The sequence below is a fragment of the Podarcis bocagei genome (assembly GCF_964188305.1).
Source record: "Podarcis bocagei genome assembly, chromosome: 15".
Taxonomy (NCBI): domain Eukaryota; kingdom Metazoa; phylum Chordata; class Lepidosauria; order Squamata; family Lacertidae; genus Podarcis; species Podarcis bocagei.
In genome coordinates, this window is record NC_138141.1 from 43,271,615 (window position 1) to 43,296,336 (window position 24,722).

Genomic DNA, 24,722 nt, shown 5'->3' on the forward strand with positions numbered 1-24,722 from the left:
AAATATATAAAAGGATGTCATATAGAGGAGGGAGAAAGGTTGTTTTCTGCTGCTCCAGAGAAGCGGACATGGAGCAATGGATCCAAACTACAAGAAAGAAGATTCCACCTAAACATTAGGAAGAACTTCCTGACAGTAAGAGCTGTTCGACAGTGGAATTTGCTGCCAAGGAGTGTGGTGGAGTCTCCTTCTTTGGAGGTCTTTAAGCAGAGGCTTGACAACCATATGTCAGGAGTGCTCTGATGGTGTTTCCTGCGTGGCAGGGGTTTGGACTCGATGGCCCTTGTGGTCTCTTCCAACTCTATGATTCTATGATTCCCCTGCTTTTGATTGCTTAATGCAAGCCGATGATGCAAAATACATCCAAGCAGGTTAGAAGTAAACCAAGGTTCAGGGGAAGAGGCAGCCTATGTCATAACGCTGTTAACACCCATCATTGTGGCGTAACCACACATGGAATTTTCTACTGAGCCGGATTCAAGGCTTAGAACGAAGAGCAATTTCTCAGATCCCACAAGCAAAGAGAAGAGGGCTGTTTCATCACTCATAGGGCAAAAGGCCCGGAGCCCAACAGCAGGTGGCGCCAGAGCAAAGCCAACTGATTCTAGTTTTGGTGCCTTCTCCCTGCTGAGGTCTACAAGGGGCGAAGGAGGAGGAAGACGCTGATAAGCATGGCCCCCCAGGGGCTGGTTGGAAGCAAGGAGGCAGGCAGGCAGGAAGGAAAGCCAATAGAGGGCAGGCTGTGATTGGTGGGGGATCCAGTGGGGATCTCTCACATCATTCCCTTGCTTGGGAGGATTCTGGCTAAAATCAACTCAGGCCCCAAATATCTGAAAGGCCAGCTCATTCTCTACAGGCCCTCTTGGGTGCAGAGATGAGCAGAGAAGGCTCTTTAGATGGAAATGTAAGGAAAAGGAGGGGAATTTCTTCCATATGTGGTGGACTTGTACTAAGGTTAAAGCCTACTGGGATATGATATATAATGAACTGAAAAAGGTTTTTAAAAATACCTTTATTAAAAAACCAGAGGCGTTTTTGTTGGGTATAATTGGAGAAGAAATTCCCAAAAAAGATATAAATTTATTTATGTATGCTACCACAGCCGCAAAGATACTTTTAGCCCAGAAATGGAAGCAGCAGGAACTCCCAACATTGGAAGAATGGCAGACTAAAATGATGGAATATGCAGAACTGGCGAACCTGATGGGGAAGATACGAAACCAACGCGACGAGCTGTTTGAAAAGGACTGGAGTAAACTCATACAATATACGAGAGAACATTGTAAACATTTGAAAATGCTTGCCAGGTTTGAGTTAAAATATTTTGTAATGCTAATTTCTGGAATCTCTTTGCAATTAATAAGGTAAATTTTATAAGCATGAAAGAAGGTAAGTAGATTGATATAGAAATGCTAAGTTGTAAGTGAATATTGATTCCAGTTACAGATAGGTAGCCGTGTTGGTCTCCCATAGTCAAAATAAAAAAAATCCTTCCAGTAGCACCTTAAAGACCAACTAAGTTAGTTCTTGGTATGAGCTTTCGTGTGCATGCACACTTCTTCAGATACACTGAAACAGAAGTTGCCAGATCCTTCTATATAGTGAGAAGGTGGGGAGGGGCATACGCATCATCAGAGATCTACAACCTCTCCTGGACAATGACAGTTCTCTTTCTCAAGCTCTGGGAGGAAGACCTTTCATTGCCTACAGACAGCCACCCAATCTTAAACAACTCCTAACCCACAATAATACTACAACCAGACTTAACACGGCCACTGGCACCAGAGCCTGCAATAAACCCAGATGCCAACTTTGCTGCCACATACACCCGGACAACACCATTACTGGCCCCAACAACATCACACATACCATCTCGGGACTATTTAATTGCTCATCATCTAACATTGTGTATGCCATCAAATGCCAACAGTGTCCTTCAGCTCTCTATATTGGACAAACAGGCCAAACCTTACGCCAAAGAATAAACGGACATAAATCTGACATCAAGAATCACAAAACAGAGAAACCAGTAGGAGAACACTTCAATCTCCCAGGACATTCTATACAAGATCTCAAAGTAGCTGTTTTACTACAAAGGAATTTCAGAAATAGACTGGAAAGAGAAGCTGCTGAATTGCAACTCATTACCAAACTTAAAACCATGGAGAGACCTGGTTTGAACAAAGACAGTGGATTCTTATCTCATTATACATGACTAAGCCATTCTTCACCTTCTCACCCCTTGCCTTTTCCTGTAAGACCTATTACAGTCGTTAAGAGTCGTCAACAGGCTCATCTCAGCTATCTGCCAATCTCCCATTCCCACCACCCTTCTGAGTAATACCCCTCCCCACCTTCTCACTATATAGAAGGATCTGGCAACTTCTGTTTCAGTGTATCTGAAGAAGTGTGCATGCACACGAAAGCTCATACCAAGAACTAACTTAGTTGGTCTTTAAGGTGCTACTGGAAGGAATTTTTTTATTGTGAATATTGATGAAAGCCAAGTAAAGGGGGGGGGGTTGAAGCTTAGTTTGAGCAACACTATAGGTGATGTTATGATTTTAAAGGATGGCGACTATGGTAAAAAAAATGTTTTAAAAAATGACCCCCTCCTTTGGTAATCCTCACAGAACTCTAGCCCAATGGTTGCCATTAATTTGATTTGAACTGATTTTATAATGAACTAATTTTAGAATGTACAATATTCCAATTAATTGATTATGATTTTATGTAAACTGTGTTATTTTTACTGTTGTTAGCCGCTCTGAGCCCGGGTTGGGGTGGGGAGGGTGGGATATAAATAAATTTATTATTATTATTATATTACAGTGGTACCTCAGGTTAAGTACTTAATTCATTCTGGAGGTCCGTTCTTAACCTGAAACTGTTCTTAACCTGACGCACCACTTTAGCTAATGCTAAAGTTTAGCTGCTGCTGCAGCTAAAGTTTAGCTGCTGCTGCTGTGCCGCCGGAGCACGATTTCTGTTCTCATCCTGAAGCAAAGTTCTTAACCCGAGGTACTATTTTTGGGTCAGCGGAGTCTGTAACCTGAAGCGTATGTAACCTGAAGCGTATGTAACCCAAGGTATAATAATTATATATATTATAATATATAATATTATTATTATCTCCATTAAAACCTCCAAGGAAGGGGAGTCCACAACTTCCTGAGGGAAACCATTCCACTGTCGAACAGCCCTTGCAGTCAGAAAGTTCTTCCAGATGTTTAGCCGGAACCTTTCTTGTAACTTCAATCCATTGGTCCAAATCCTGCCTTCCACAGCAGGAGAAAACAAACCCAAGCCACTTTCCATGTGACAAGCTTTGAGATCAAAGCTTTCCAAACACATTAGTGTGTTGGCTGCAGTGTGTAGGCGGGCCATGCAATTGTTCCCTGCGCTCCACCCGGGGATGGAGAGGGATTAGATTAATCTCCGGCTCGCTAGTAAAACTGAATTACTATGTGGCGAAATGATGTGCGTCCATAAAGTGTGTCAAAGCATGAAACTTGGAAAGCTCTGCTTTGGCTATTGGAAGATCCACCTTGTCATTAGCCTTCTTAAATTGGGATGCCCTAGATTTGGACACAGGACTCCAGGTGTGGTCTGACCAAGGCAGAAGAGAGCGATAACATTTACTGCCCTAGATGTGGACACTAGACTTCTGTTGATGCAGCCTAGAATAGCCTTAGCCTTTTTTGCTGCTGCATCACAGAGTGGACTCAGCTTGTGGTCCACTAAGACCCTGAGATCTTGGGTCGTTCCTCCACCCGCAGAGCCTTGATGGGTGGCGGCTCAGTGGGAGAGGGACTTCTTTGCAGCGGCCCCTAAGCTGTGGAACACCCACTCCACAGAGGTCTATCTGGCACCTTCATTATACAGCTTTCAGAAAACGCTGAAGACGCTCCTCTTTAATCTGCTATTTTGACGCCTGAGTTGCCTGATTTTAAGACCCACCTTATAGCTTATGGTTGCGAAGAAATTTAAGGACTATCTGAATAAATACTGTAATATAAAAAATTAGAAGTTACTTGAAAGCACCAAATAGGCCTAGGATTAAATTAGGATTTAATTAAATAAATGGGATTTGGAACAGTAAGAGAAGTTAATAAGATAGACAAAAGCTGGAAATATTTTTTTTAAAAAATGATATTGGAAAGCTGTTACATGCAGACACAAGGAAATTCAGAAGAAAGGGACTTGAGGAAGTCAATCTACAATGTAAACAAAATTGGATATGGGATTAAGATTACATTTTTATTATTACTGTTGTGGTTTTGTATTGTATTGTTTTTTCTTTGGTATGCTTTTCTGTTTTTCTTTTTTGTTAATGTTGTATGTGTTATAATTGTGAAAATTTAATTAAAAAATTTGAAAAAATAAATAAAATATACATCTTATGGTTGCAAGCTGTTTTACATGGTGTGTTTTTTCCATTAAAAAGAAAACATCTAATGCCTTGTGGGATCTCTTTGGGAGAAGAAAAGGCTCAGGAGAAAACCCCACACAAATCCCTAAGATGGTTTGATGGCGCCTTGTACGTCTCCTTCTGGCAATTCCTGATGCCAAGCTGGTGCCAAACATCTTGCTCTGCTTTCCTTTGGATCACATCAGCGAGGGCGAGGGGGGCGTCTTGTCATCTGGGCAGCCCAGCACCCCCAGACCCACTGCCCAGACTTGCACCCCAGAGAGATCACTTCATTGCTTGCCTGCGAGCGCTCCAGCTGGAGAACAGCCTTTGCCAAAGCTAGACTGGTGACTGGGGGCGGACACCGAGACCACATCACACCGGTCTTGAAAGACCTACATTGGCTCCCAGTACGTTTCTGAGCACAATTCAAAGTGTTGGTGCTGACCTTTCAAGCCCTAAACGGCCTCGGTCCAGTAGACCTGAAGGAGCGTCTCCACCCCCATTGTTCTGCCTGGACTCTGAGGTCCAGCGCCGAGGGCCTTCTGGCGGTTCCCTCACTGCGAGAAGCAAAGCTACAGGGAACCAGGCAGAGGGCCTTCTCGGTAGTGGCACCCGCCCTGTGGAACGCCCTCCCACGGGATGTCAAAAACAGCTACCTGACATTTAGAAAACATCTGAAGGCAGCCCTGTTCAGGGAAGTTTTTAATGTGTGACATTTTAATGTATTTTTAATCTTTGTTGGAAGCCGCCCAGAGTGGCTGTGGGGACTCAGCCAGATGGGCGGGGTACAAATAATAAATTATTATTATTATTATTATTAAAAGGTGTCATGGGCTTTGAAGACACTCGAACTCAGTACGCAAGGAAGAAACGTGCTAAGAGGAAGGCACCTTTGGCAAACCTTCATTGTGATGAACTCCCACCCGGAAACCAATGTCCCCACTGTGTAAGGTGTGTGGGTCCAGAATTGGCCTCCACAGTCACTTACGGACTCATTGTTAAAACCGTGTTTATGGAAGACAATCTTACTCAGCTATGAGTGATTGCCAAAGAAGACGACAACGACTAATTCAGTGGTTTGACTTCACCCCCGGAGGCACATTCCACTGTCTCTCAAGACAGATGGATGCCGACGGCATTTTAATGGCGCAACCTGCGCTGGGATGTCGGGGTGAAGGCCGGGTAATAAACAAATTAGAAATAATAAAGTATACTAGAATTGCCCAAGAAATATGTAAGACTGTTTTTGTATGCCACAACTGCAGCTAGAATTTTGCTGGCTAAAAATTGGAAACTACAAGAAGTACCAACAGTGGAGGAATGGCAGATGAAGATGATGGGTTTTTGGGAGCTGGCCGACCTGACCGGAAGAGTCCGTGACCAGAGGGAGAAGGAACATCAAGAGGAATGGAAGAAATTTAAAGACTATTTAGCTAAATATGTTAAGATACCATAAATAGAACTACCTGCAAGTACCAAAGAGGCCTAGGACTGCAATATGTGATGTGGTAAAACACTAATTTAAAGTTAAAATGAAAAGAAAGAAAGATGTGAATTGCCCAAGTAAATTTTATGTGAAAATAGTTTTGGAAAACTGCTACAATGGACTACATGGAAACTCAGCTAGGGGGATCTGAGGAAGTCATTTAACAATGTGAACAAAAGTGGAACTATCAGATTTTGGATAAGTGTTTATGTTTTTTGTTTGTTATATATTTGGAAAACTAATAAAATTGAAAAAAATATATATTTAAAGCTATGGTTTTCCCAGTAGTGATGTATGGAAGTGAGAGCTGGACCATAAAGAAGGCTGATCGCCAAAGAATTAATGTTTTTGAATTATGGTGCTGGAGGAGACTCTTGAGAGTCCCATGGACTGCAAGAAGATCAAACCTCTCCATTCTTAAGGAAATCAGCCCTGAGTGCTCACTGGAAGGACAGATCCTGAAGCTGAGGCTCCAAGACTTTGGCCACCTCATGAGAAGAGAAGACTCCCTGGAAAAGACCCTGATGTTGGGAAAGATGGAGGGCACAAGGAGAAGGGGACGACAGAGGACGAGATGGTGAGACAGTGTTCTCGAAGCTACAATCATGAGTTTGACCAAACTGCGGGAGGCAGTGGAAGACAGGAGTGCCTGGCGTGCTCTGGTCCAGGGGGTCACGAAGAGTCGGACACGACTAAACGACTAAACAGCAACAACAAATGCAGGTGGGCTGTGAATGGACCCTGAGCTGCAGAACCACGGCAGTACTGGCTCAAGCACAGAGCGACCCGTTGCAGAGCTCACCTGCACGCCATGTCGATATCACAGTTTTTGTCGATGTAACAAGGGCTCTTCCCTCCCAGCTCGAGAGTGACAGGCGTCAGGTGCTTGGCGGCGGCCTCCATGATGATTTTCCCCACTGTGCTGTTGCCTGTGTAGAGGATGTGGTCAAACCGCTGTTTCAGAAGCTCTGTGGTCTCCGGAACGCCTCCGTTGACGACCGGGAACAGCTCCTGGCGGGGAACACAGAACAGAAGCGTGGCTTAGAACCAGCTTGTCTCCCGTAAGAGCGAGGGGAGCGGGTGGGGAAATAAAGTTAATGTCATTTTTGCTGGAATTCAGGGACAGTGCAAGGTTGGGATTTGATTTCGTTTGCGCTGAAAGGCACACACAATTTTCATTTCCAGAAGCAGAAGCCCAAGATGCCAGATTGTGCAATGAGCGTCGTCCATGGAAATGCACAGCCCGGTGCAAAGCGTGCAGAGAAATGCATATGAATCACATGCAAAACACCTGGATCAGATTTGGGAAAGCTGGTTTGCAAAAACGGGGGTATTCGGACAAATTGCATACCAAAATGTGCACAGGAGGAAGAATTTAAGAGTCGAATGCTAACGAATCTTCGTGCACATTTAGAACAAACGAACGCTTGGAGAAATGTGGAGAACTGAATATGCAATTTTCTCGTTTGCTGATACTTCGTTGATATCCATCTACCAGCAATAAATGTGCTAATTGGCAGTTAATTTTTATTTCACGTTGTTCAAGCAAGAGCAGCAATAAGCAGAATGCCAAGTGCATGTTGGAACTGCTTTTGGAGCTCAGTACGGTAGGCACAAACAAAAGACAAAATTAAATACAAGACTGTTGGATTTTGAAGCCTGACCTCAGCATAAGACGCATCCAGATCGGCTAGTCAAACCGGATTGTCAAACCGGTTGCAGCTTTTTAGCAACCTACGCCAAAGTGCACCTGCCTCCGGCTTCACGGTCCTAAGTACCCGTTTAAAGACAGGTCTGGGAAACTGTTTCTCAGCCCAAGGGTCTCATTCCCTCCCAGGCAAGAATCCAGGGGCCGCACGCCAAAAGAGCTGGCCAGGAGAGAGAGGGAAAGCAGAGAAACTGCAGAGATCCTCCTCTTTGGTTCAGGGGGCTGTGTTGCAACTGTGCAGAAGGTCAGAGGTTTCAAAACGGCAAGAGGCTTTATCACAGCCCAGGGGCACACCCCAGCCAGGACCGGAACGAGGGGGCCAAGCATGACTTTGGGAAGATCCCGGGGGCCAGACAGAGAGGCCTCTGGGCCAGATTTGGCCCCTGAGTCCTAGGCTCCCCACCCCTGGCTTAAAACGGCAGCTGTTTACAAAGGCTGTCAAGGCGAGCGTTTGGGGGCTCATTAATCTTGGCGCTATTCCCTCTACGGTTGTTATTCAAACTGTTGTTTCACTATTTAATTGTTTCTTCCTGGTTTTATGTTGCTATTGCTGCTACAGGCTGCTATCTTATGTACTGTTTTGCTATCAGTCGGAGCAGATGGCTTTACACGTGATAGAGGGTGTGGAAAGGCTTCTTTTAGAAGTTTTAAACTCCACCCTCCCTTTTCTTCTTCTTTCTTTATAAAAAAAAGGTTGTTACCAAAATGGTTTTTCAGAGGTTTTAACGGGATTCTGCTATTGACATGTTTGCTGCCTTTGGGAGGAAGAACAGGGAAATAAGTTGAATAAATATATTGCACAATGTTGCATTTTAGGGACAACACACTGAGTTCCTTTTTCCAGAGAGAGGAGGGGAAGTGGGGGGGGGGGAAGGAAGGACATTTAAGTTAACAAAATAATAACAATAAGTAAATAAAACAGAAGTATGCTTTTGGGGGAAAGACTATGTAATAATTACATACATAATAACTAATATTATTATACTATTTGCTGGACTTCAGTGCTCTCTGATGGGGCCAATTTAAACTGTGCTGGAGAAGAGGTGGGAATGTCTCCCGGCGCCGACTGTGGCAGCCTTTGTCGACCCGGTGCCCTCCAAATATTGCCGAACTACAACTCCCACCAGGCACGGTCGAAATGGTGGCTGGGAGTTGTAGTACGGCAAAACATCTGGAGGATGTGGAGCGTTATGGTGGCAGCGTTTTTCCCCTGGCGAAGAATTTGCAATGGTCAACACGCAGAATTTAAGCCCTTAACAAAACAAAACACAGAACACGCACTGTTCCACCTGCAGAGAAATTAAGCGCTTCTGGATCACAAATCTGACGCCAAGCCAGGAGATTGGGCCTACCTTGTCCAGGTACTGAGGGAGGATTTCTTCAAAGAGCTTGGCTGTGTGTTCGCTGACCTCGGACGGCTTAAGCACAACAGCGTTCCCTGGAAGATTCGAGGAAGGGGATATTTGTTCAAAAGTGCACAAAGAGGAAAAGGGGGAGCGGTTGGCTGCTAGTTATACCCCAAAGATCAGAGGCCCTTGAATACCAGCCCCTGGGGAACACAAGGAGGACAGAGGGCCTGCTGAGCTCAGGATGGGAAGCTGCCTTACACCGAGCCACACCATTGGCCTATCTAGCCCAGTATTGTCGACACTGGCCGGCAGCAGCTCTCAGACACAGGACAGTACCCAGCTGCAACTGGTGATGCAGGAGCTGGAACCTGGGACCCTCTGCAGGACAGACAGGAGCTCTGCTGCTGCCCTACGTCCCTACCTAAGCAAGGAGGCCAGGGGAAGGTGGTTCTTTGGCGTGATCCAGCGGCCAGGCTCTTGAGAAAAGGAGACCTCCACCCGGGTTTTCAGGACAAGCAGTCTTGTGGGCTGCAAACACCGCAGGACCACAGCTGAGGCAGGACCGCAGGAGTCGGGAGAGAGAATGACGGCCGCAATCGTAAACCCACTTACCCGTGGGTCAGCCCCACTGAAATGAGCGAGTCTTTATCCCTGCAAAGGCTTCTCCTGCCTCCCGTTCGGACCGAGCTTTTCCCAGCGCTGTGGTTTTCGTGCCTCCAAACAGCTCTCTGTCCTCATGAGGACTGGAAACATTCCCCCTACTCCCGTGCCTGGGGTTTGAAAGGTTCTCTACCCGCTGCGCCGCACCGACGGACGAATCGCCCACTTACCTGCGGCGATGGCCCCAATAAGCGGCTGCATGATGAGGATGAAAGGGTAATTCCATGCCCCGATGACCAGGACCACGCCCAGCGGCTCACGGTGGATGTAGGTCTCGTCAGTCATCGTCATAATGGTCTTCTCCACGTACTGAGGGGCAGCCCATTCAGGGAGTTTGTCCACCATCAGAGCAATCTCCCCCAGAGCGCCCATAATCTCGTAGCTAAAAGCGTTGCACTCGTTCTGTCCGGGAGTCAAGAAGAGGTGGCACGTATTAAGAAGGATCGGCGACCACAATAATCTCGTGAATTTCATCGTATTAATAATAAGAATAGGAATAGTAAACCGGCAACCAAGCCACGTATTTTTTTATTTCTTAAATCTATACCCCAAGCCTTCCTCCCAAAGGAGAACAGAGCAGCATTAATATTAGTATTTATTATATTATTTGCTTATTATTATTTTTACTAGCCAGTAAAGGTAAAGGGACCCCTGACCATTAGGTCCAGTCGTGGCTGACTCTGGGGTTGCGGTGCTCATCTCGCTTTATTGGCTGAGGGAGCCGGCGTGCAGCTTCCGGGCCATGTGGCCAGCATGACTAAGCCACTTCTGGCGAACCAGAGCAGCGCATGGAAATGCCATTTACCTTCCCGCCAGAGCAGTACCTATTTATCTACTTGCACTTTGACGTGCTTTTGAACTGTTAGGTTGGCAGGAGCAGGGACCGAGCAACAGGAGCTCACCCCGTCGCGGGGATTCAAACTGCCAACCTTCTGATCGGCAAGTCCTAGGCTCTGTGGTTTAACTCACAGTGCCACGCACATCCCTACTAGCCAGTAACCAAGCCCAAAGAAGAAAGGGGAGGGTCAATAACATGGGATGGGGGACGCCTGGCTTCACAGCAGTGCATGTGAAAATGGTCTAGGGGTTTTAGTGGACCACAAGCTGAACATGAGCCCACTGTGTGATGCAGCAACAAAAAAGGCTAATGCTATTCCTGACTGCATCAACTGAAGTCTAGTGTCCAGACCAAGGGAAGGAATGGTACCGCTCTATTCTGCCTTGGTCAGACCACACCTGGAATACTGTGTCCAGTTCTGGGCACCCCAATTTAAGAAGGATGTTGACAAGCTGGAAGGTGTGCAGAGGAGGGCGACTAAGGAGATTCAGGGTCTGGAAACCAAGCCTGATGAGGGAGTTAGGGATGTTTAGCCTAAGGTTACCAGATTTTTTTCAATGAATCCAGGGACAATTTTCAGCTTCCATGGATTTTGTATGGACACTGATTTGCAAATCCGGGGGCTGTCCCCGGGAAACAGGGACATCTGGTGACCTTAGTTGAGACTGGGAGGAGATATGATACTCCCTGCATCCCCAAATATTATAGTAATTTTGGAACAGATGAAGTTTCTAATTTGTCTTCAAGGGCAGCCCCATGTGGAGAGCCTTGCAGCAGCCCAATCTTGAGGTTGTTCTTGTTATAATTCCCCCCCCCCAAAAAAAATTTATTGGTTTTCTCTTATAATACACAAACATAAACACAGAAAAAAACATTACATTGAACGCAACATAAAAACTTAACAACAATAAAAACACAAAAGATAAAAGTAGAATTCCCCCCCCCCTTCTTAAACCCTGGTATATTTACATTGCTAGAAGACTTCCTCGACACCTTCCAATATGAATTTCATCATAACACATATTTAGCAGTTCCCAATTTCATATCTGTAGCATCAATATCCTCTTTCATTCTTGTTGTAATTTATTACCTGCCCTTCACCCTAATGACAACTTCCAGACTGGATTGCTGTAATGAGCCCCATGCAGGGCTGCCCTCAAAGAGAACTGGAAACATCAAATGATGATGATTATTTTAATTTATTCTCCGCCCTGCACTCCAAGGTGCTAGGGCAGGTTAGCAACACCTTGGAAAACAGAACAGTTTTAAAACTTACAATAAAAAAGTACAATCATAGAAAATAAGGGGGTCCCCAAACATTTCCCGCCCCCCCCCCTGGGCTCTGTTGCCAGAGGGCCCTGGCCTCAGATTTCCCCCCACCCCACATACAATTCATAGAATGGTAGAATTGGAAGGGACTCCCAGAGGCCATCCAGCCCAACCCCCTGAAATGCAGGATTCACAGCTACAGAACCCCCAACGGGCGCTATAGGAAGACACGGCCAGTGCGCAACAGACCTTGTGGAGGTCTGCCATGAGGGCTGCCGCGATTTCCTTCTCCTTCTCCTTTATCATCTTCTTGAGGGCCAACAGCTGCTGGATTCTGAACTCCAAGGGACGCGTCTTCCCTGTGTTGAAAGCCGCCCGGGCCCGATCCACGGCTAGCTTGATTTTCTCCATGGCTGCTGTGAGGCACCTGCAGAGGAGACAGAAAGGTTTGGATCTGCCGACGCAGAGGAGGTCCCTTGACTGCTCAACCTGACACACACTTTGGAGAGCCTAACCGGAGAGCAAAAGGGAAAAGGGCAGGCTCTCCACTGGCTTGGGGTCAGGAGCTTTGCTCCTGGGTTTACGAGGCACATGTGGTTTCTGTCACACCCACTCCTTAATAAATTGAATCCAGGCGGCACGCCCTCCCCCTCCAGTCACCTGCTGGCCCAAACCGGTTTCCCAGCAAACCTGTGGGTTTAGAATGTCAGAATGACCTAGAAACATTTCACAAGGCACAAATCAGCAGGAGGGCTCATTTGTTGCATTAAACTCCCATCTTTTTCTCCCAGGAGTCTGTGATTCATGCCCCCTCCTCAGTTAATCCCCACGACAACCCTATGAGGCAGGTGAAGAAGCTGCGACTGACTCCAAGGTCCCCCAAAAGAGCTTCCTGACTGAGTGGGGGATTCGAACACTGATCTCCCAGGTCCTAGTCCGGCACTCCAACCACTACACCACACTGCTTTCCTTTCCCCCCCTTCCAATAATGTTTATTAAATTTCATAGAAAAACATAACTTTAACATAACAAAAAAGAAAAAATAATAAAATAAAAATAAAAAGAAATAAAAGAAATAAAGTATTTCAAACCTCACATATACCACCACATGCAATAAGACTTAGTTAATTAATTAAAATCCAACTTCATAAACATATTACTTGACTTCCTCCAATTTCTTCCAACTGAATTTCCTTGTAATTAAATGTAGCAGTTTCCAATATCATTATTCCATATAACAATATTCTGGTCATAATCAAATTTCCTAACTTTTCTTATCATACCACCACACTGCCTTCCTGGAGGCCTCCTCTTATGGGGCAGCTCTATAAATTAAGTAGGCAAACAAATATGGGGGAAACCAAACGCTCACTTGGAGGAGCTGAAAAATTCCCCTTGAAGCTTGAATTTATTTATTTTTTATTCTGGATTGTTTGGGTGCTTTAATGTGCTGCAAACTAGGGAAAGCTGTCCCTGGTGAATTCCTGCCTGTCCTGCAGCTGCTTAAACGCACATCCACTGCAAGCCCCCCCCCCAATACACGCATCTCCCTTACCCCCCTCCCGTGTCCGTCTGGACGCGGCTCCCCAGAGTTGACATCTTTCCCAACCCGTCCAGGCGCGGACTTCCGCCTTCCGGTCCTGAGGGCGACCTCGACCCACTTCCGGTCCCGGACAAGCCCCGCCCCCAGCACGTGCGTCTGTTGATTCCCAATGTTGATTTTCCACTTCTCCGCAAAAAAACCTCACGGAAGCCGCCCCCGCCCCCCGCAGCTCATACAGTACATTTAAAATAAATGCAAAATCCAGAAAAGCTCAATCAACTGGCATTTATCAATTAGGATTTACTAATTAGTAATGTCGAATTATTATTATTATTAAGAATGCTACAGTTTATTAAAGGCACGGTGAAATTACGTGCAACGCAAACCTATTTAGGTTTGCTCAGAAGTAAATCTCCCCCCGTGTTCAATGGAGTTTACGCCCAAGTAAGCGTGTCCAAGATGAATCCTAAAAACGAATTTACTTGGGAGTAAGGCCCATTGAACAGAGGGGATTTTTACTTCCCAGTAAAGCGACATAGGATCGGGTTGAACTGCGTCCCTCTCCTCAGGAGGCAAATCACACCCGCCCCGCAAAAAAGCCAGCGCAAACCTAGCTATGTCTACTCGGGGGTAAATCCTATTTAATTAAACGGGGAGGGGGAATAACTCCCAGGTAAGTGTGGGGTTACGATTGCAATCAAATATACCTTCCCTGGGTAGATGAAAGGTAAAAGTTACACCTTCTCTTCTCCCACTTTGCTCCTGGGCTTCTAACAGCAACCAGACAGGTAGATATCCACCTGGTTAAGCTTTCCAACTATTCCATGTCAGGCAAAGTTTTACCCAGTTTTGAGGGCTGTTAAAACTAAGTGAGCAGAGATTGGAAGAGAGGGTGTCAGTTTTAAGAGAGGAGAGCCCAGAGGGAACCCTGAACAACACCCCCTCCAAAAAAAGAGAATATAAGCAACAGGAAAATGTATAGGGTTCAAATGCATATCTTTATGAGGGTGCACCTTATGCCTGAGTAGACCGGGCAAAGTCCACCAGGCTTGGTTTTTCACCTGCAAAAATGGCTGTGTGGGGAGTGTTGTAAACAAAAATTGCCCTTTTTCCCTTTTGGGGTATCCAAGAGCCCATATAGAGTCCTTACGTAGGTTCCCTATCGGTAGGAGAGAATAACAGAGGCCAAGCAGATAATATTGAGAAGCAAAGCTGCTAGTAATCCTGATCTTTATTGATCTGTTGCAACATGCAGGAAAGGGGGAGGGATCCAGAACAATGGCGCGCAAGGCTTTATATAGACTTTTGAAATTGCCACCCTGTAGATCAAGACCACCCCCAGAAACATCATACATACATCACAGAAAAGGCGGTCTAAAACAGAAATTTGAATGTTCTTTTTCCTGTTTGCCAGGTTATCTCATTGCCTTTCCTGATTGACTTTCCTGATAGTCTGACACCCATTAAGATGCTGATTAATCAATTCCTGAGACAATGGGAATAATAATAATAATAATAATAATAATAATAATAATAATAATAATAATAATAATAATAATAATAATAATTTATTTATACCCTGCCCATCTGGCTGGGTTTCCCCAGCCACTCTGGGCGGCTTCCAACTGAATATTAAAAACAGTACAGCTTCAAACATTAAAAACTTCCCTAAAGAGGGCTGCCTTCAGATGACATTTAAAAGTAAAATAGTTGTTTATTGCCTTGACACCTGCTGGGAGGGCGTTCCACAGGGCGGGCGCCACTACCGAGAAGGCCCTCTGTCTGGTTCCCTGTAGCCTCACTTCTCGCAATGAGGGAACTGTCAGAAGGCCCTCGGTGCTGGATCTCAGTGTCCAGGCTGAACAATGGGGATGGAGACGCTCCTTCAGGTATACTGGACCGAGGCCATTTAGGGCTTTAAAGGTCAGCACCAACACTTTGAATTGTGTTCAGAAGGCTCCCTGACCCCCCCCCCAAGGGAAAACATTTGCTCAGTTTAGGAATCAAAATGGTTCCAGGTTGGTCTTCCTGTGCTGATCTATGTACGCACTTATGAACATTACCATATGTCTAAGACCTCAAAATTCCTATCACAGGAGAAGCCACACCTGTTGAACTGTGGCCTGTGTTGCGGATGTTCAGGGCAGTTTTTACTCGAACAAAAGTTGACTTTGCAACAGCCAGAGACTAGTACTAAAAGAGTTTTAGAACTAATTGAGAAATTTGGTCAAGTAGCAGGATTTAAATTGAATATGCAAAAAACCAAAGTGTTGGAGAAAAATTTAACAACGGCAGAGAAAGAGAAGTTTCAGAGTGAAACAGGTTTAACAATAACAAAAAAGGTGAAATACCTGGGTGTGAACTTGACTTCTAAAAATATAAATTTATTTAAAGACAATTATGAAAAATGTTGGACAGAGGTGAAAAAAGATCTAGAAATATGGTCAAGGTTGAGACTTTCCTTGTTAGGCCGAATTGCTGTTATCAAGATGAATGTATTGCCTAGAATGCTGTTTTTATTCCAGACACTCCAGATCTTGGATAAGATGGATTGTTTCAAGAGGTGGCAAAAAGACATATCAGAATTTGTCTGGCAGGGCAAAAAGCCCAGAATAAAGTTTAAGATTTTAACTGATGCAAAAGACAGAGGGGGTTTTGCCCTGCCGGACTTGAGACTCTACTATGAATCGGCAGCTTTCTGCTGGCTGAAACAATGGCTACTTCTTGAGAATACAGATATTTTGGATCTGGAAGGGTATGACAACAGATTTGGTTGGCATGCATATATATGGTATGACAAGGTAAAATCGCATAAAGGCTTTAAAAACCATATTGTGAGGAAAGCACTGTATAATGTTTGGATAAGATACAAGGATTTGCTGGAAAGTAAAACCCCTAGGTGGTTATCACCAATGGAGGCTAAAGAGATAAAAAAACTAAATATGGAATCCAAATGGCCAAAGTATTGTGAAATTTTAGAACAAGATGGTGAAAGAGTTAAATTGCAGAGTTTTGATAAATTAAAGTCTAAGGTACGAGACTGGTTGCATTACCATCAGATAAACGAGGTATTTAAACAAGACAGGAAAATAGGTTTCCAGATGGAGAGGTCGAAATTGGAAACAGAATTGTTAGAACCCAATACTAAGAATTTGTCGAGAATGTACAACTTGCTGTTGAGGTGGAATACACAAGATGAAATAGTAAAATCAGCCATGATTAAATGGGCACAAGACATAGGTCATGACATAATGTTTGATGACTGGGAACAGTTGTGGAATACAGGTATTAAGTTTACAGCTTGTAATGCATTAAGAGAGAATATAATGAAAATGATTTATAGGTGGTACATGACCCCAGTCAAACTTGCAAAAATTTATCATCTGCCCAGTAACAAATGTTGGAAATGTAATGAGACTGAAGGTACCTTCTATCACCTTTGGTGGACCTGCCCGAGGGTAAAGGCCTACTGGGAAATGATCTATAATGAAATTAAAAAGGTCCTTAAATGGACATTTTTGAAAAAGCCAGAGGCATTTCTCCTGGGCATGGTGGGCCAATTGGTGCCAAGGAAGGACAAAACATTTTTTATGTATGCTACCACAGCGGCAAGAATTCTTTTGGCAAAGTATTGGAAGATGCAGCAGCTACCCACTCTGGAAGAATGGCAAGCGAAGGTGATCGAGTACATGGGAATGGCAGAGATGACCAGCAGAATCCGTGACCAGGGGAGAGAGACGGTGGAAGAAGACTGGAAGAAATTCAAAAAATACCTTAAAGACTGTTGTAAAATTGATGATGGCTGAGATGTCATGGTTATAAGAAATAGAGCATGCAGCGGTAAATCATAACTTTAAAAAATGCATAACGAAAATGACCGAATTAATTGAACGAAGGGTTGCTGAGAAAGGGTTAACATAAGGATGCAGGAAAAGGGAGGTATGGGGAAGTCCGAGAAAGAAGGTTTAGGAAAATAAGTTTGAGCAATTATACATGTTTATTTGTTTGTATGTTTTGTATACTTTTGTTTTGTTTGTGTTGTATTACATGTTTGGAAAATTAATAAAAATCATTATAAAAAAAAAACAAAAAACAAAAGTTGACTTCACGGGCCTGTAAATTACGCAGGCTTCGAGAGAAGCACCCCCTCGCCTTTGCTTTACCAATGCGTAAAAATCAAGTCACGTTCTCACAGGGGAAAAAGCACGTCTGCGTTGTCAGGGCTAAATGTCTGCTTCGGCAGCAAAAACAAGGTGCTTGTGGCCAAGGCTGAGTTTTCCCTGCACAAACGCATTCTTAATGCAGAATAATCATCTGAATCAGCGGATAGTAATCTAAGTAAGCAGGTTTTCCTGACTACAGTGGTACCTCGGGTTAAGTACTTAATTCGTTCCGGAGGTCCGTACTTAGCCTGAAACTGTTCTTAACCTGAAGCACCACTTTAGCTAATGGGGCCTCCTGCTGCTGCCGCACCGCCAGAGCACGATTTCTGTTCTCATCCTGAAACAAAGTTCTTAACCTGAAGCACTATTTCTGGGTTAGCAGAGTCTGTAACCTGAAGCGTATGTAACCTGAAGCATATGTAACCCAAGGTACCACTGTACACTGTTTCACACCCTTTTTGTACATCTCCTCACGTGTAAGCAACTTACCCCTGTATATGCAATCAATACTTTATGCGCCGCACCCACCAAATTAAAAATAAAATCACCCCAAGTAATGGATGACCAATGTGCCAGATATCCATGGTCAAAGGTAACAAACACCCAGATAATGTGATTGGCGGATTGGGAACGCTAAGAAGAGTATCGGCCATCTGATTAGACTCACTAACCTTTGCTCATATTATTTCCTTGATAACACAGCCTGGAATGGCGCCTGCTTTGACTGCTGCAACTTCACACTCCTGGGCTGATTCCAATTTTGGAATCCAGCAAGGAAAAAAACACACACTGGATCATCACATCATTAACACTTTGAATTTCTCGTATTAATGGAACCTCTCAAAGGGCCTTCTATGCAGCATTGTGGCTCAATGTATTGCCTTCCTTCTGGGGGAGACCAGCCTGTCTGGGGAAGCCACGCGGGCCCCGATCCTTCACAAATCATTCCGCAGCTGCACTGCCGCTTTATTGGGCGGGGGGCAGCAGCCTGACAGACCCACACTTTTACTCTTTCAAGCGCTTCGGAATTTGTGGCGATTTTCAGTACCCCAGGACAATATTCTCAATTTCCTTTTAAAAGCCATTTTAAGAAATGCAAACATCCATGTAGCTTCACAGATAAACTTCTGAAAAGCTGCAGGGAAGAAACAGCAAAATATACGTCGTCACCCACCCACTACGCTGGTCCACAGAAAGCAACCAAAATACTATGCTCAAAAGGTGCTGTTGGCTGCAGGGATATACGAGCATCTCACGTAAGCGAGCCAAGCCACACGTAAGCAAGCCAAGCCACACAGGAGGAAGGCAAACCTCTGTTCCTCAACAAAGTTACCAGCCATTTTGCTGCTGGGGGAACAGCAATGGCCCTCCAGATGCTCTTAAGACTCCAGCTTCCACCCAGCGCCCCCCCTCCAATTTAGGAATGATGGGTCTGGCAAGAAATGGGGTGTAAACCCTCCGCTCCAGAAACAGCACCAGTTCAGATCCTGAGGATGCAGCAAAAAAACCGATACCATGCTCAGATGACCTGATTGATTCCGTATTTATAGGGACAAAAGGTGGCAGCTGAACTTTGCAAGCCTAGAGATGCCTAAAGGTAAAGGTAAAGGGACCTCTGACCATTAGGTCCAGTCGTGGCCGACTCTGGGGTTGCGGCGCTCATCTCGCTTTACTGGCCGAGGGAGCCGGCGTACAGCTTCTGGGTTATGTGGCCAGCATGACTAAGCCGCTTCTGGCGAACCAGAGCAGCGCACGGAAATGCCGTTTACCTTCCCACCGGAGCAGTACCTATTTATCTACTTGCACTTCGATGTGCTTTCAAACTGCTAGGTTGGCAGGAGCAGGGACCGAGAAATGGGAGCTCACCCTGTCGCGGGGATTCGAACCGCCGACCTTCTGATCGGCAAGTCCTAGGCTCTGTGGTTTAAGCCACAGCGCCACCCGCGTCCCTGGGATCCCTGAGTAGGGATGCCTACTCAGGAGTAAATCTTGCCGCTTATCATGGGCGTAGTCAGGATTTTTGTTGGGGCAGCAGAACCACCGTTTGCAATGTATTTTTATTTATTTTTATTTATTTAGAGGGGGGCATCTGCCCCTCCCTGCTCCCCCAGCTATGTAGCCTTCTTTCCCCCCAACGGCTTAATAGCATACTCCTGGGCCTGTTTACTCAGGAGTAACTGCAACTGGGTACATTGGGGCTCAATCCCAGTGCAGGAGCACATTTCCAGCGAAGGCAGTGGGGTGTTTGCTTCAAGTTCTGGGAAAGAATGGATAGGGACCATTGCAGCTCAGTACTGCCTGAACTGACTGGCGACAGCTCTCCAGGATTTCAGAGAAGGGGGCATCCCCAGTCCAAGCTGGAGACGCCAGGGCCTGAGCCTGGGCAGAGCAGGTGCTCAACCACTGCGTTACAGCCCTTCCTTTACAAATAAAACAAGGTTCCAGTCTTCATGGTTGAATTAAACAGGAACACAGCAAGCTGACTTAAACTGAGTCGGATCATTGGTCCATCTAGCTCCATATTGCCCACACTGACTGGCAGCAGCTGCCCAGGGTTTCAGGCAGGGGCACATGCCCACCCTGACTTGATTGAACCCAGGACCTTTTGCATGCAAAGTAGCTGCTCTGCCGACCCAGCCATTTCTGGAAGGCCCAATCTTGGCATAAGAAACACCCTTGTTTCTTCACATAGCAACTCTCTCCCTTTTTCTTGGCTCTGAGTTTTGGCCTTCTAAACAAAAACAAAGTCAACAGAAATCTCTTCCAACCCAAGGTTCCCCTCTCAGATCCACCCTCCCTTTATATTTTGATTTTTTAAAAAAAAAAATACAAAACCAAACCCGAAACCCAGCTTTGCTAAGTGGAAAGAATTTCCCACCCAGGCAACCACTGAAAGAAAAATAAATCTGACGAGATTCCTCCTTAAATCACACTTCCTCGCCCTTGCAAAACGACCCACAAACCACACAAACAGCAACACTTTCCCTGCTTTATCCAGGCAAACAAACCCTTAATTTTAACATTTGCAGAGAGAGATGGGTACCTTTCACGCAAGAGCTACTTTTCAGGGCTCGGCTGGGTTCTGTACCAGTCCGTAGAAAACAGACCTAGTTCCTCCACCCCTGACACCAGCCTAGGAAGAAAAGCCTCAGCCCTCCCACTGCAGGAAATTTGGATGCGAGCCCAGGACTGACATCTGTACCGTATTCTCATTAAAACAGCATGCATGGGAAAAAAGAAAAACAGAACGAGGGCAACTCGTTCTTCTCCCCACAGTGATGGGGGAAATGGGTACAGCGGTTGTCAATTCTGGCATTCAGAAGAAGCACATTCCTGCCTGCCACCTGCTTTGGGGGTTTCCTGGCTGAAAAGTTCGTCCTAAAGTTAAGGGGGCAGCTGAATCCTCACACCTCAAGAGAGGTGACATGATAGGGAGTTAAAAAAATTATGTCCAGTCTTGGAGGAAGCCGATTAAGTTTCTTCTTCCTCTCTGGTAACGCTAGAATGCGTGGGACCCAAAGAAGCTGAATGTTGGGAGATTCAGGGCAGAGAAAGAAATTATTCACACAGTTCAACTGTGGAACTCACTGCCACAAGACGCAGCTTTAAGAGAGAATTAGACCGATTGGTGGAGGAGAAAGACCTATCTTTCAGCGGATACTAGTCATGACGGGTATGTTCTTCCTCCAGAAACAGACACAGCGATTCTTCTGAATACTAGTTGTTGGAAAACAACAGGAGGCGAGAGGGCCTAGGTACCCCGGGGCCTAGTTTGGCACTCTAACCACTACACCAGACCGGTCCCATTATCCATTTCCCACTTGGTCTGTGCTGGAGTGTTCCCCCCTCTGCAATGACATAAAGGTCACAGCCTGAGTTAGGAAGCTTTTTACTGAGTCAGACCACTGCTCCATCTAGGCCAGTATTGCCTACACTGGCTGGCAGCAGCAGCAGCAGCTCTCCAGGGTTTCGGACAGGGAGTCTTTCCCCTGGAGATGCCAGGGATCAAACCTGGGACCTTCTGCATGCCAAGCAGATGCTCTGAGTCCTTTAGTACTGTTTAATGTACAAAAATCGCAAGACCGAAGCAGACTTTGCCCGATTCCTTAAAGTGAGTGTTGCTTCCTCAGTCAGAGTAAAAGGAACTCAAATCCACATGCCCCTGGCACCTCGAAACAAGGTTTTCGGGTTCTCTGTATTATCCGTACTCATGGCTGCCCCATCCCTTCAGACAAAGCTTTGTTTCATATTGTTTGTTACTGTAAGAACAAGTGTTGAATAAGCGACTGGTAAGCCACCTTAATAATAGGGATGTGGGTGGTGCTGTGGGTTAAAACCACAGAGCCTAGGACTTGCCAATCAGGAGGTTGGTGGTTCAAATCCCCGCGACAGGGTGAGCTCCCATTGCTCGGTCCCTGCTCTTGCCCACCTAGCAGTTCGAAAGCACGTCAAAGTGCAAGTAGATAAATAGGTATCGCTCTGGCGGGAAGGCAAACGCCGTTTCCGTGTGCTGCTCTGGTTTGCCAGAAGCGGCTTAGTCATGCTGGCCACATGACCTGGAAGCTGTATGTTGGCTCCCTCGGTCTATAGAGCGAAATGAGCATGCAACCCCAGAGTCGTCCGCGACTGGACCTAATGGTCAGGGGTCCCTTTACCTTTACCCACCTTAATTCTCATGTGGCCTTCAGACTCCCTTGCCTGGCCCTTGGTGCTTTCCCCAGGCTGCGGTTAGCCCTGCTCCACACCAGCCTTACCAGTGGAGCTTTTGCCAGGCGGAAAGGAGTCCTTGTCCTGTGTGTGGGTGGCCTCTGGCCAAACTTGAGCTGCAACTTATCTCTGCACTTTGAAGCCAAATATTCCCAACACTCTTCTGGCTCTCACCCGATCAAAGGAGGGTGAGTAGAGTTAAAAGGACTCTGCTGCAATGAAATCCCTTTGCCACTTATATTTGATTCCGGCTTAAGGTACAGAGGGATTTCAGTAAGGCAAACCAACTCTCCCAGTCAGGTCTAGCAAATATTGAGAAATGCTCCCCACCCACCCTTGGGCAGGAGGTGCCTTTAAGGCTTTGGGATTCATCTTCTGCCAGAATCGTTTCCCACACAGGTGTAATTTCAAAACCAACACCTTCTTTCTGCCCTTCAGCAAGTGCTTATAAGTTTCCAGCCAAACAATCCCACAGACAGGATTGCCAACTCTGCTGGGTATTCAGATAGTGCTTTTAATACATTAAGAGTAGAGATCCTTTCTCAAGCTCAAAGGTCAGATCTCCTAAATGGGCAATCTTCCAAGGACAAGATTACAGGCCATTGTTCCCTGAAAGCAACCATCATGCATGCACAGGGAGCTGCCCTTTATCACTGACCTACAGCTCGTCCTCTAAAAATACAAACTTTTAGTCCTCATGGTTGGGAACAAAGGGGTAATTTGGTTAGAAAGCTGTCTTAACACAGAGTCAGTTCATTGTTCTGTCTAGCACAGTGTCAGCTACACCGACCAGCCGCGGCTCTCCAGGGGTCAGGCACGAAGCCCTGCCTGGAGATCAAATCTTGGACCTTCTGCATGCAAAGCAACAGTCCACCCATGAGCTGTGGCGCTTCCACAACCTCACTGCCACGCCAGAGAAAGTACGGTATGCCTCTGAAGAATGCCAGAATCTGCAAGTGTTGTTGCTGCTGCGCTCAAGCTAAATGGGCCACATTCTTGTGTTCTTATGCTACTGCCTCAAGAGGTGGCATTGGCACATAAAAGGCTCGTCGCCGCCAACCCTCGAGACGGCAGGCATTGATTTTGCTTGCCCAGCTATAAGAGGGAACAAGGGAGCAAAAGGACGGTGGCTTGCTGGCGCCACCTTGCGGAGCACGGATTTCCATTAACACTCAGTGCACCAAGAAAACAACAGGCATATTGCAAAGGCCCCACCTCGCTGGAGAGGTGTGCTGGTGCAACTCTGAATTTTATGCATGGCGCCCTTTGCAGGATGCCAAGGTTTGTTCATATCACAAGGGAGATGCAGCCTCAGGGGAGTATTTTTTGTACGAAGTCAGGCCCAGGCTACTTAATTCCACATATCCCACCACTTATCTGCCTTAACTGTCATCTGGTCTCAGGCAGGGAAGTCACCCTGAATATAGAACTGGAAGAGACTCCGAGGGCTGTCTAGTCCAACCCCCAAACAAAGCTGGGATCTCAACTGAAGCATCCATGACGGATGGCTCGCTGTAATCTGACCAACTGCTCTTGATGCAACAGAAGAGTACACACCTTGCAGGATCTTCCCTGATCCTTTTAAAACTGGAGAAGTCAAGAAATGAACGTGGGACCCCTCTCCAATTAAAACAATTGTTCTCTGAGCTACCACCCCCCTCCAAAAAATAAATTACCACCCTGCCTCAACTCAAAATCTGGGAGGTGGGGAAGCAACCTGAGCTGGGCAGGATTGTACTCCCCTGGTAGGAGCAAGATTGCAGCTTGGGGGTGGTTTCCAGGAGTCAACGGTAGATGGCCTGGCCACTGAACTCCGAAGCTCTGCCAATTTGCAGGTTGCGTTATTGCAGTTCACTCTATGCAGGGCTGATGCAGCAGCAGCCAGTCTCCTTGCTGGGGTTCCCTTCAGATCTCAAGTAATTCAATTTAAAACAGCGACGTTGTTTGCCAGTTCTTAAAGCATTAGAAGACCCAAATACCCAAAAGACTGCCTCCTTCCTTACGTGGACCCTTCTGGGTGTTAACATTGACCCGAGGGGGGTGCCCTCGGAGAAGGTGCTCCTTGTGGTGTCTCCTGCATGGTGTAAATGCGGGCTTCCGACAGCCGAGATGTACATTCTCAGGACCCTCACCTTAATTCCTTGTTTTAAAGTTCTTAACAGTGTGTTTTTTAAATAATAATAATAATAATAATAATAATAATAATAATAATAATAATAATAATAATAATAATGTATTATTTATACCCTGCCCATCTGGCTGGGTCTCCCCAGCCATTGTGGGCGGCTTCCAACCAAATATCAGAAACAATACAGCATCAGACATTAAAAACTTCCCTAAACATGGCCACCTTCAGGTGTCTTTTAAAAGTAAAATAGTTGTTTATTGCCTTGACATCTGGTGGGAGGGCGTTCCACAGGGCGGGTGCCACTACCGAGAAGGCCCTCTGCCTGGTTCCCTGTAACCTCACTTCTCACAGTGAGGAAACCGCCAGAAGGCCCTCTGTGCTGGATCTCTTTTAATGTTGCAACCTGCTCCGGGACCTTAGGGTGAAGGACCAGTAAATCATCATCATCATCATCATC

At 45.9% G+C, this 24,722-nt stretch overlaps 1 protein-coding gene across 3 annotated transcripts in view; it reads right to left on the reverse strand.

Moving 5' to 3' along the window:
- The window catches only part of ALDH3A2 (aldehyde dehydrogenase 3 family member A2), a 39,490-nt gene extending 18,863 nt beyond the window's left edge, over window positions 1–20,627 (reverse strand). Inside the window, exons 1-5 of one of the 3 annotated variants that reach the window (XM_081172137.1) lie at window positions 20,474–20,627; window positions 11,974–12,151; window positions 9,788–10,019; window positions 8,961–9,046; window positions 6,703–6,911 (exon numbers count right to left, since the gene is read on the reverse strand). In XM_081172137.1, the coding sequence (XP_081028263.1) occupies window positions 6,703–6,911; window positions 8,961–9,046; window positions 9,788–10,019; window positions 11,974–12,135 (689 nt within the window). In that variant the 5' untranslated portion in view covers window positions 12,136–12,151; window positions 20,474–20,627. Of the gene's footprint in view, window positions 1–6,702; window positions 6,912–8,960; window positions 9,047–9,787; window positions 10,020–11,973; window positions 12,152–13,279; window positions 13,394–20,473 lie in introns of those variants that run through there. The other 2 variants (XM_081172136.1, XM_081172138.1) reach the window with 2 other exon arrangements.
- Between the last annotated feature and the right edge of the window lie 4,095 nt (window positions 20,628–24,722).